The 12,554-nt window shown below is 45.2% G+C and overlaps 1 protein-coding gene across 6 annotated transcripts; it reads left to right on the forward strand.

Annotated features, from left to right (window-relative positions):
• Nucleotides 1–228: 228 nt before the first annotated feature.
• On the forward strand, nucleotides 229–10,103 carry LOC118217033 (granulocyte colony-stimulating factor receptor-like). Of its 6 annotated transcripts, none has more exons than XM_035398770.1 (17): nucleotides 265–361; nucleotides 1,161–1,259; nucleotides 2,933–3,006; nucleotides 3,407–3,685; nucleotides 4,465–4,594; nucleotides 4,935–5,086; nucleotides 5,186–5,340; nucleotides 5,666–5,813; nucleotides 6,103–6,182; nucleotides 6,416–6,665; nucleotides 6,804–6,989; nucleotides 7,186–7,287; nucleotides 7,538–7,669; nucleotides 8,229–8,372; nucleotides 8,496–8,568; nucleotides 8,781–8,868; nucleotides 9,034–10,103. In XM_035398770.1, exons 2-17 carry the CDS (start codon nucleotides 1,249–1,251, stop codon nucleotides 9,412–9,414), a joined length of 2,385 nt encoding a protein of 794 aa, XP_035254661.1. In that variant the 5' UTR covers nucleotides 265–361; nucleotides 1,161–1,248; the 3' UTR covers nucleotides 9,415–10,103. The 6 variants fall into 6 exon arrangements, with proteins under 6 accessions (XP_035254662.1, XP_035254665.1, XP_035254661.1 ...); XM_035398768.1 differs by having other exon boundaries at nucleotides 274–361; nucleotides 6,801–6,989; XM_035398769.1 differs by having other exon boundaries at nucleotides 275–361; nucleotides 4,938–5,086; nucleotides 6,801–6,989.
• The last annotated feature ends 2,451 nt before the right edge of the window (nucleotides 10,104–12,554 follow it).

The following is a 12,554-nucleotide window of genomic DNA, read 5'->3' on the forward strand; positions in this document are numbered from 1 at the left end:
TTGTGCATTAGCATTATTATATAGTTGAAAAATGTAACACCTCAGGTAGAAGCCCTCTTTTTTTAAACTCAGTGATAATTGATAAAATTGCACTACTTCCAACTGGAATTCAGGGAAACCACAGAAATTCCCTCTATTAGTGAAAATATCTCCAGTACAGAGAAACGCACGATTGTTTCGGCCGGTTTCGAACATAGAGCGTGTATGATTTCGACATAGGATACGATTGGCCAGACCAAAGTGTTGGAGTAACGTCATGCATGACAAAGAAAATTCGCTCGTCTTGCTTTGGGGAGTATGAGACAGCTCAGCGGGCGTACGAGCACATTTGTTGATGGTTATTACTGGATGTTGTTCATCGGTATGTATGTTTAACATTTTAAATATATGTATAGGTACTGCCTTGAAAATGTGCCAGTTCAGTAGCTTAAAACAGTAAATATTTGTTCTCGATATTAAACTTAGTTTTTGTTATCTTAATACACAAGTTATGTGCACAGAAGTAAATGACCCAAACCTTTCCACGAGCACGTTCATAATGCATGTGATATCAATAAATGTAGGCAACTTTAAGCTGGACAGACTGGCGCCCATCTTTTTCTTAGGATATTAAGTGGGTCATAAGCGCAAATGTTTTTTTTTAATTTTAGTTTTGTACAGTTTACGTTCTGGTAATGTTGTACACGCTTAACCAGAGATGGCATCAACCCTGCTAATTCTCGGTGTATCGGCTGATTAGCAATTTTATTGTATAATAATAGGCAAATTTGATTTGTGTAGCGGTTTTGGTTGACGTTTTTACTTTGATGGGTCGGAAATCTCTTAACGATTACTTGTTTTTTTTATTTTTTTTTATTTATTTATTTTTATTTTTCCATAGATTGCGTTGTTGCCGTTCTCGTTGTTAGTGTTAATCAGTTTAACCATCAGGGTCCAAGTTGAACTATGCGGTTGTTCCCTGTACTTGGACCGGTACTTCTCTCTAGGGGTTTCGTCATACTTGTTCCTGGTTATGGTTATCCAGAGCGACGTACAACAAAGTGTATAACCATAACCAGGAACAAGTATGACGAAACCCCTAGAGAGAAGTACCGGTCCAAGTACATGTACATAATGCCTGTAATGTAATGTAATGTAATGGAAATTGCGCTCATTGATAGGGTTACATGAACAGTAATCGCGGCGGCCGAGCTGGGTGGTGGGGCAGATGAAGATATCGACCTACTCGCTTTGCTTCCGAGAAGGGAAATGCTGCGAAGGTGTGAAGATATGTTCTTTGGTGTTGGCTCTGTAAACGTGCAGATTAGTGTTATCTCGTTTTTGCACAAAACACTTATGTGAAATTACTTTGTGTTGTTCTTATCTGCTTTGCCACTGGGCAGGCACGAAGGCATTTAGTGAAACGAGAGGTAAAGAAATAATGCTCTCGGTTCATTGAAAACGAAAACCAAGTCAACAGACCTCGTTGCAGTAGGTCAGTAGGCACGTTACGTCACGTTAAGTTACTGGACTTTTTTTTGGGTCAAAACAATGTCCAAAAGCGAAATTCTGTGGTTACTTAACGGTGTTGACCCAGGGATTTTGCTGTGGTTGTGTGGTCAGTCCGTGGGGATATGAGTTGATGAAAAACATACTTTTTCATACGTCAGCGGACTAATTAGCCTAATCGTCGCGGAACTTTAGACCGCGGTGGAAACGCAGACAACAATGGCCTGAAGGAACTTTCTTGAAAAGTAGTTCCTGGGACTAAAAGTTCCGGGTACTTTGGGCGGAAACGCGGCTTATGTGCGGCGCCCCGCCGAATAAAAAAAAGTCAGCTGGTTTTGAGGGTTCGCTGTGGGGGACCCGGCGTTGTTATAGTGATAGCATTTGTTATAGTGATAGCTGTGCGTCCCAAACTTGGGCCTATAAACACAGTTTCTGGTCATTCTTACAGAGAGGTGAACTTTGCTATAGCCAAGCATACTTGTCTGAATATATACAGTGCCCTCCATAATGTTTGCGACAAAGACATTTTTTTTTTTATTTGGCTCTGTAATGCACAAATTTATATTTGTAATAAAACTCACCTGTGCTTAAAGTGGAGATTATCAGCTTTTAGTAGAGGGTATTTTTTAATTAATTTTGACTTCACCATGTAGAAAATACAACTTTTTTCTGGGCACCATAATATATACACCATGGATACACCATATATACGAAGTGCTGTAATTTCTACATGGTGAAACCAAAACGTATAAAAAAATAGCCCTTGATAAATGCGGAGAATCTGCTCTTTAACCACAAATAGTGAATTGTTTGATTACAAATCTAAGATTATGGAGTACAGAGCCAATTCAATAAAAATATGTCTTTGTCCCAAAGACTGCCATCAGGACAATATACTGTAACTGTGGTAATGATGGTGAGGTGTCCAAACCTGCGGTAAGCCTCCCATCACCAAAGTACGGCGATATGGCAGTTATTGTTGCAACCCTAGTGGTTGGTGCCATGCCATTCAATGTTATATGCACTAGAGGATTGAAAACGTACACTCATGGATTTCAGATTAATTCATGACTCTCCTCTTCCTCTCTGTTTTGTTGCTTAACTACCTCCTTACTGGGTATTTAAGAATAGTAATAATAATAATAATATTGCTTATTGTGTATGTACATTTGATTTACAGTCAACTAACCTTGGGTGTGTATCAGTACATATTACCCACCCGTCACACTGAGTCAAATATTATTTGAAATGATTTAAATGACAAAGATTGCTGTGCATTAAGGATATTACAGTGTGAACTCTCATTTAGGAATGTGTCATGTTTTTCCCTTGAGGTGATGAAAGTGGGTTGAAAACCTGCCCTCTCTCCCTCTCTTTCTCACACACACACACGCACACTCTCTCCCTCCCTCCGTCCACATGCTCGTGCTCCTGCCCTGACCAGGCCTCAGCAGCTCAAGGTGATGGCATGGATTTGGACCTGCTTATTTCTACTTGTTGCCCATGTCCATCAGCAAGGTGAGAAAAGGGACAGCACTGTCCTCACGGTAGAGTCCCAGGAGCACAGGGAGTCTTCACTTTCCCTAACCCGCAGTCCACTAAATCCTATGCTTATTTATCTTGTATCTTGTGACCCACCTCAACCCCAACTACTATCGAATAATAATATTAATAATAATAATAATAATAATAATAATAATAATAATAATAACAACAATAATAATAATAATAATTAATATTTTCATTATTATAGTGATTTTGTTATTATTATTATATAATTTTTTAATTTGCATACTTATATGTGTCCCTGGCTTTCTCTCTCTTCCTCCCTCACTCCCCCATCTTCATCCCTGTCTCTTCCTCTTGCTCTCTCTCTCTGTCTTTCACTCATTCTCTCTTGTTGTCTCTTCACTCTTAGCTCTTGGAGTGACTGTGAATTGCCTGTGGGAAAGATATTTCCTTGTTGGTGGTAACGTTTCGGGGGCGTGTCACGTGAGCCTGGCCCAACGGGGTTGTGGGAGCCAATCCCTGCGTCTCACCGTTGCCGGGGAGACGGTCCTTGTGCATCGCTATGTCAACGACTCTGCCCACTTCACTGTCCCTGCGCCTGCCGACGGCACTCTCCACCTGCGCTGCGAGCTCACCTGCGTCGGCTTGGGGCCACTCCCCTACTGTGACATCACACTTCGGGGAGGCTGTGAGTATGATGTCATTTTGCAAGGGCTTGGCCACTCAGTGCCTGAGTGACACTGTATGCACTCACATATTAAACCCAGAGGTCCTCTTCATTTCACACACACACACACACACATGCACATATACCTATAGTGCGAGACAAATAGAACACTTGTCCATTCAGAAAGCTCTCATTGATCCCAGAAGGGACCTGTCTCTTATGGCACACACTCTGCTGCTCAGTTTATCGCATTACATTGCAGTCACTTAGCAGAGCTCTTATCCAGAGGTTACGTGCAGTAGTGGAGAACAGTGTTACTCTCAGGAATACGAGAGTGTGGCCGGTACCACCACAAAGGCAGAGAGGCCCATTAATAACCACTAAGTGTATTACTAACCTAACAAACAGCAATTTCTATTGTAAGAACAGGAGGTCTGCTTTGACAGCTACAGCAGTAACAGTTTGCGGTAGGTGCATGCAGTGCATTTTGGGGCGCCGGCAGTTTTGCGTTGCTGTAGCGCATCTGGGCTCTTTGTGGGGTCACTCCCGGTGGCGGTAAAGTTCAGAGCGCTGGTGCTCGTCGCGAGACGGAAGCCCGCGGCGGCGCTACGGAGCAGATGGAGTCGCGCTCGCTCTGGTTTCGCTGTTCGTCACGGCCACCGCTTCCTGTTTGTGTGTCAGGGTTTAGGGTGCGAGCTGAACGTTTCTGTGAAAACAGTCTGATGGGGTGGGGGTGGGGCAAGGTGGGGGAGTTGGTGGTTGCACAAAGTTTCCAACCAGCCCCTCCCTCCCTGATTTAGATCCTCCTTCCCCTCCGTCCCGCCCCAAGTGCCTCATCCCCTATGACAGCACTGATATTCACTGCACCTGGGACCCTGGGGAGCGGCCGCTGCTGCCCGTCAACTACACTCTGCACTGGGAGCAGCACAGGTGAGCTCGGCCACGCCCCCTGGGGGGCTCATCACAACCTCTGCTCTCATTTTGGGAAGGCGTGGGTGGGCCCCACAGTCCAGCTGGACGCTCCTCAGGGAGATGCAGTCGGCTCTTGTGTCACCCGGGGAGTGGCAGTGTGTGTGCTCATGTGTGTGTGTGCGTGCGTGCGTGCTTGTGTACCTGGTGTGTGTGCATGTGTGTGTGGTGTGTGCACGTGCCTGCTTGTGTGCTCGTGTGCCTGCGCATGTGTGTGTATGCGCTTGTGTCTGTGTGTGCGTGTATGTAGGTGTACGTGCACCTTTTGGCATTTCTTAACCACTCTCTCCATCCACGGCAGTAGCGGTGAGCGGGAAGTTGAGGCAGGTGTTACAAGTGCAGTCATCCCTCGTGTCAAGTTCAGTCACGGCACCATGTCCGTGTGGGTTGTTGCCAGCAACCCCTTGGGTGTGGCCCAGTCTGAAAGGCTTGACATCGACACCCTCGATATCGGTGAGTCGGCGGATTCATCTGTCCTAGCATCCGTTTCCACCCCAGGACGCAACTGACTCCTCCCTCCTTCCTCCTTTTCTTTTTCCTGTCCTCCTTCAGAGCAGCCACTTGTTCCAAAGATCACCAACCATTCCGTTCAGCCTCTCGAGATCTTCTGGGATTTGGAGTGCGACCCGTCCCTCCACATGACCGAGGACTCGGACAGGAGCTGTGAAGTTCAGTACCGGATGCGGGATGAGCAGGCCTGGACGGAGGTGAGGAGGGGGGTGTTCTCCTCCGTCAGGAGAGCGCATCCAAACACTCGTCCTCTGAAGGCTGCTCTGCTGGATGCTGTGCGCTTCTCTCGGTGCACTTCACCAGCTCAGCTACATTGCTGTGCGTCTGAGAATGCATTAGGAATGTGCACATAAAGGTGCTTTGAGCTTTGATTAAAATGAGCTTTGTTCTACTGGAAGCTGTTTACACTCTGTAGATGCTTTTATGTCTCACCATACTCTTGGTTGTGTGTGTGTTTTTCTGTGCGTGTGTGTGTGTGTGCGTGTATGTGTGCCTGCCTGTGTGTGCGCGTGTGTTGTTTAGGGAGACGATGATGCCCAGGACAGCTTCCTGCTCCTGGACCCAGAGCCGTTCTCAGAGTACGATTTCCGCGTGCGCTGTGCTTGTTTTGGCAAGGAGGCTGTCAAAAGCACCTGGAGCCACATCTACCCAGTGCAGAGCTCTGAGTCAGGTTAGAGAGACCCTGCATGGTGCTTATGGGTAATGTCGTGCACAGGGCTCTATGACAAGATTTTGTTACATGGAGCATATGTGCTTCTTAGTTGAAAAATTTTGGAGCACCCTAATGCATCATAATTATTAGGTGTGCTCCTAAATAATTTTCACATATCGATTTTCAGGAGCAAATGCTTCTAAAATGGGAGTGCTGTAGAGCCCTAGTGCAGCATAAGGTCGGGACTGTGGTCATTTTTTTTCTCTCTCTCTCTCTCTCTTTTTCTTTCTCTCTCTGTCATCCTCAGCTCCTGCTGGAAAACTGGATGTATGGGCTGACTGTGAGGACGATTCTGATGAACAGCTGGAATGTTCCGTCGTTTGGAAGGTAACTGTGCCTGCATATGCACACTGCATTCTGCTCATTGCCATGTGGTGCTGAAGACCCAAAACAGCTACACAAAATGGCCAGAACTCACTGGAGTCGTTCATAGAGTGCAGTCTGTAAGTACCTGGGCAGTGAGACAATTTCAGTTTTTGGTTTGTTTTGGCTCTGCAATTGGGACCCATAGTAATTGTGCAACCAATTACCCCCCCCCCCCCCCCCGTGCCTTTCCTTAGAAGCCTCCCCTCTCTGTGGCCCAGGGAAGGGTGCTGGGTTACCTGGTGACAGTGGAACGTAACCCTGGGAACGTGGCTGTGATGAACCTGTCAGCAGAGGAGCTGGGGGCCACGGAGCGTATGGGCGGGTGTTGGGGTGCCCAGTGCTTTCGCCTTCCCATCTCCCTCCGGGGGGTAACGGGGGTGTGCTTAACGGCCTACACCTCACAGGGGGCGACAGACCCCGCCCCTTTGGCCCTCCCTGCGCCAGGTAGGCCAATAGGATTCATTTGAGAAATCACGAGGAGAAATAAGCAGAAGTATGTGAGGATCACTCTTTATTGCTTGTCGCTAGGGTTCACCAGGTGAGAAATGTGCTCCCTGATTGAAATGTGTTTCTTTCTAGAAGGCCCGCAGTTGCTGGTGTCAGGTGGTTTTGCGGTGGCCAAGGAGGGGCGGAGCTTCAATGTGTCATGGGCCCCACCCTCGCACCTTACTGGGGATGTGCAGTACGTGGTGCAGCTTAAGGAGGTGGAAACGCAGGCGTTTAATTGGATAAAATTGAACGGGAATCAGAGAAGTGTCATCGTGACAGGTGACTGGCCAGCTTTAGGGTTCTGAATTTTATTACATATAGAAATAATATGTGGGCTATACATACAAATATATGTATATAAAACCCACCTAAGGCCATAATTGAATAGACCAGCCTATATTGTCAATAATTCAATTCTCAACCGTTGTTACACAGTACGACTTCCCCTCTTTGCTGTTTCTGTTTCCATCTGCAGGTGACTTCAGGAACTACACCCCATACAATATTTCATTGTTCAGTGTCATTGCCAACCGCTGTTGTCTGCTTGGATCTGTCATCACATACACTGTGCAAGGAGGTGAGGGCCAATACACTGTCTAACTGGCTCCCAATCAGTAGGTATGTCAGTGAGAGCTTTAAAGAGAGCTGCAAGTCTCCTGGCCTGTTGCCCTTAATTTCAAAATTTGGTTTCTCTAGGTACGAATGTGCTTTGGTTGTCATATCCTGTACTAATCTAATAACTTATTCGGTGCTATTTTTACCATCTCCCCATCATAAAATCATGTTTAATTTCTTCTCTACCCTCCCTTCTTCTCCCCAACCCCCAGTTCCCCCAAAAGTGACTGGATTTCACGTTTCCCAAATCAGCATTTCTGAAGTCACCTTGTCCTGGGAACTCCCCCTGAGTCAATGGAGGAGTGTCATCCTGTGTTACCGTTTGGGACAGGGTAACCACACAGGTACACTGACGTCACAACAGAAAAACCGCACAGGTGCATTGTGACATCACCATCACAATGAGAATGCAAACAAGTATACTGTGACATCACCATAGGAAAACCATAGATGTACACAGTGACATCACAACTGGAAATCCACACAGGTACCCTGCCCCTTCGGGTGAGGTGTTTAACTGAGGTCCTGACTCACTGAAGTCACTGCAGGACCCAAGGCACTTCTTTTGAATGAGTAGTGGTGACTATGTCTCCCTGGTTGAATTCCCAGCACACCTGCCACCTGCTCTCTACATGTGTCTGTATGAATGTGTGTGAATGTATTTAGGCATCGTACACTTCAATTGATTTCCTGCACAGTTCCATGCATTCCATTTCAACCATGATGCCCCAGGTAATCGCTACAAAGGAAAGTTGAGTTCTCATTTCACCTGGCTAAATTAAGGCAAATACATTATTACACTCACTGCACTGAGGGATCATGATCCTGAATGATGGGCACACTGACATGCACACACACACACACACACACACACACTCTCTCTTTCTCTCCATCTGTCCTCAGAGTACAATGTGAGTGGAGACAGCAGCAGCCTCCTGATTTCGGGCCTGCAGCCAGGACAGGAGTACCACGTTTGGATCTGCGCTGAGAGCGAAGCAGGACAAGGGCCAAAAGAATACCTCCGCTTCATGACCACTGGCACCAGTGGTACTGCAGCCCCCCCACCCCGCCATATCACCCATGCAGGCCTCTCTGATGAAAGTTGACACAGTCAATTTTTTTCACCAGGTCTAATCATTGTTCCCTCTGTCACACTGTTTTCTCTCGCAGAGTACGTCTACTCGGTATTGTCCATCCCGATAGTGGTGGCTTTGGGGCTGATCCTCCTGCTCTTCAGCTGCCGGTAAGGAAGCGGTCCACCTGTGTCTGTCTCTTTCCCTCCCTGAGCCCTCCGAGGTTTGGTTACCCAGCTGTGTGAATGAGTACTTATGTCACCTGCTGATCGAAGGCGTCTGCCGAACGGGAACAGTACGATCGGTCCTCTCTCTGAGGATAGCTGACGGAGAGTGCGTTTATCCACGCCGCTGACTGCGATGCTTCTGTTTCTCTGTGCAGACAGCATGGCATACACAGCTTAAAGCAGCTGAGGTGCTGTGTCAAAGTGCCTGACCCGGCCAACAGTCAGCTGTTCCGACGGCCACTGGTAAGAGCTTGCGGTTTTGCATTGCACGCCTTTGAGAGGAGTGTATGCTTCCAAATTAAAATGCAAATGCTGCTCTAGTGAGCTCCTACACACTGCAGTTCATTGAGAAGGTCTTTCTCGCTGTCTCTGCTTCCCTCTCTATCTCTTTCTCTGTCTGTACAACAGTGCAGCTGCAGCAGTTGGACTGGGTTTTTCTCCGTAGCAGAGTCCATTCAGACGTTGCCTTACCTGGAGGTCAGTGAATGGGAGGACCTGGAGGACAGTGGGTGCCAGGAGAGGATGTCTCTGTGCGACAGACAGAGGTACGGACAGGTCGAGGAGGGGCTGAAACGGATGGAGCAAGAGAGCGCTGAAGACGAGGCAGAGGAGGAGTGGACAGAGACTTTGGGAAAGGGGGGACTGGAGCTTAGCAGCAGAGGAGAGGACTACAGCAAGATGATTGAAACCCAGGGAGATGAGGAGTGTGTGTTCTTGAGTCCCACAGAGACGCAGGATTTTTTCTCGGGGTACGAGAAGCACTTCATGCCCAACCCTCTGGAGGTGTAGCCCGGCGTCCACAGGGTAACACAGGGGTGTAAATCGGAGGCAAGTCGCCTCATCCAAAGACTCCAAAAAACAATCACGGTTTTGGAGGTGCACCAATGACTTTCATCCACATGATTGTTGAAAAGGGTGACCACAGGAAACTGGAGAGGGGACTGCAGAGCTTTGAATGAAGCCTGTTATGTTCCAAAGCAAAATGAAACATCTTTTTTACGGAGCAAGGAGCACCTGAGACAAAAGATGTGCTGTACTACGGATGAATTTATAATGGCCAAAATGGCCAGCAGGGGTTGCAAGTGAGATGATGTGCTGCCAACAGAGCCGATTGCACATTGTCACAGTTGGCACTGGTGGATTCAGCACCGGACCATGAGCCCATCTGTACACTGCAACAGTGCCTTAACAGGATGAGCTACCTGGCAGCCTGGTGGGTGCACTTTTAGGATTCTCTTTGTGCATCTCCATAAGATTTTGATGTTCTCTTTAATTTATCCAAGCTTATGCAAATCAAGCCTACAGATAGAGTGGGGCTTCAACAAAGAGGGGAGGAAAAGTATTTTTTAAAAAAACAAAATATGTTAGCCTTACAGTCTGTAGTTTAAGAAAATGAATTGGGAGTTCATAGCGCACAGTAGTTCATAATGAAGATGAGGAACTCTCTTTTGAATTATAAAAGCACTTTTGTCAGCTTATACTGTAATTGACTTCAGTGTCTCTCCAGTAGGGGTGGTGGTGGGCTTCATGCAGTTCATACTATGCAGTTCAGAGTAAGAATGAGAAACTGTTTTAATTTATACAAATATTTTGCCTATGTTTTAAACTTGATTTGACTGTTAACCTCAGCATTATAGAAGCCTGTTATAGCTATATAACATTGTCGGACAAGCAAGGATTCATTAAGAATAAGTTTATTTTCTGAGTCCAGCGGTTCCAACAATCAATGTCCTTGTTAAGATGTTCAGCACTCTGAATACTGAACTCAAGCGATATTGTGTGCTAGAACCCCTTACTTAACCTACATGTAAAATATATTTTACTAGATTAAATTTAATAATTATGTTTAAAATTCATTGATAGGTCAGTCAACAGTGTACTGGTGGAATCAACCAACAATTCAAAACAAGCTCTATACCAGGTTTTAAGATTAAATAATTTAATTCAATAAGAAGCAGTCAATTATATTAATGAATTGAAAACATACATTCTTCATTGAATGCAGGCACACTACTTCTAAATTACACAACAGAAGATCTAGAAATACCAGAAAATTCAGAGAGAGAAACGGATGAGAGAGAGAGAGAGAAATGGATCAGCCAGACCTTGCTATAGTATCACCCACTTCCAGTATAAGCGCCACAGGATGAAAGGAAACCAGCTACAAGCACACAACCAAGGAACCACCACCAAAATAAAAAGAGGAAAACTCTTCTTCTTCCAGGCTCTGAAACCAAACGCAACACAAACAACTTTCTCCTGTGGCCATCTTAAATACCTTACCCAGCATGGCTTAAGGATGTTTGCCTTGATTGGGTGATGCCGGGTTAAGGTTTAGAAGAGAATGGAAGGTGGGTCAGACTAATTTATGGCAAGGACTAGCTTACCTAAAGATTGCATTCAAACTAAAAGTAATGGGAAATGTTAGGCATGCAGGGTCTCCAACCCCCGATATGGTGTGCTGTGTCATATGGTTTGTCTCTTCTGAGGAGGTGAGACCCATAGATTGTCAGCCTAGATTAGGGTATCAGTGGTATTTAAAATTGCCCCAATCACATTTACTTTGATGCTTTTGATGTGGAGGCCAGGCCACATTCTTATTCACTGTTTCCCTCTCTAAGGCCAAAATCTAACCACTACATATCCTGCGACATGTAGGTTATTGTTTGTTAAATGCAGCTTTAAATAGCAAATTACCTGTTGCTATTATTGGGCTATTATTGATAGCAGTGCCAGTGATTATAATGGTAAAAATCAGGAATTTTTGCCATTTCATACAGTGAGTTAAACCCCACCCACTTTCGGTTTATACCACGCCCACTATATATATATCTGCATGTGTGTGCACATTACATTACATTATAGGCATTTAGCAGACGCTCTTATCCAGAGCGACGTACAACAAGTTTTTGCAACAAGCACATTTGAAGAAGAAATATTGTTAATAATTGTGCTCTGACATGTGGAATGTTTTAAGTTTTTATTTTTTACTTGGTTCGAAGGTAAAAATTGTGCTCACAAAGACAGGTCAGCGTACATCAGTTCTTTTTAGCTGCGACCGCAGCTCTATAGCTCTGTTGGTTGGTCAGTTAGCCGGTTGGTCCACAGAAGTGTCCCACCCCATAGCGGCCACAGTTTTCGCCCCAGGAGGCTGAAATTTGGCATGGACATTGGCCATGACCGGAAGGTGCAGCTGATTAACTTTTAGGCCAATTGACCAAGAGGGGGCGTGACAATGGGCATGGCCTATCACAAAAAGGTGCATAACTCCTGAACGGATTCACAGATTTGCACAAGATTTTGTGGAAAGGTTGGTCATAAGCCAAAGAAGAGGTCACGTGTTTGTGTGAGGGTGTGTGCGTGGATGCATGCACACATGGATGCATGTGCGTGTGCGGTCCCAGCTATTGCAGATTCGCGCTTGTTTAAAATATATGTACCTGCATATCCATATTTGTTAACCACATTAAAATTTGTTTGAGTGGTTTATGCATAGCAAAATATTAAAAATACACCAACTCCTTGTTGCACTTAGTACCTATGCTTCATTGAATATATATCTACAAAGCTAGTGCTGTCACATTAGCGTGGTTTCTGACTAAATGTTCAGAAAATGTAAAACATGTCAGATCCTTGAATTCCATTACCATTGCACAATATTGTTACTGCATACTCTTGTGAAGTATTTACAACAGCAGTGCAAAGAACCCTGGTTAAAAGACCAATCATATGTTCTCCCATGCAGAAGAAGAAGAAGAAAAAAAAAACATTTCACATACAATAAAAAATTTATTTTAATATGCTTGTCTAATGCATGTCTAAAATTGGTCATTTCATATATTTCAGTAATGCATTTCCAATGTTTGTGAAATATAAGTGACATTTTGAAAGTGAAGATATTTCTGTTTATGAATTAAGCATTTAGCTAC

This window comes from Anguilla anguilla, chromosome 17, assembly GCF_013347855.1.
Source record: "Anguilla anguilla isolate fAngAng1 chromosome 17, fAngAng1.pri, whole genome shotgun sequence".
In the NCBI taxonomy this organism is placed as follows: Eukaryota; Metazoa; Chordata; class Actinopteri; order Anguilliformes; family Anguillidae; genus Anguilla; species Anguilla anguilla.

Coding starts and splice junctions, on each gene's coding strand:
- LOC118217033 (XM_035398768.1), top strand. Junction 3,007..3,406: donor TGCCCATGTCCATCAGCAAG/GTGAGAAAAGGG, acceptor CTTCACTCTTAG/CTCTTGGAGTGACTGTGAAT. Junction 6,990..7,185: donor GAGAAGTGTCATCGTGACAG/GTGACTGGCCAG, acceptor TTCCATCTGCAG/GTGACTTCAGGAACTACACC.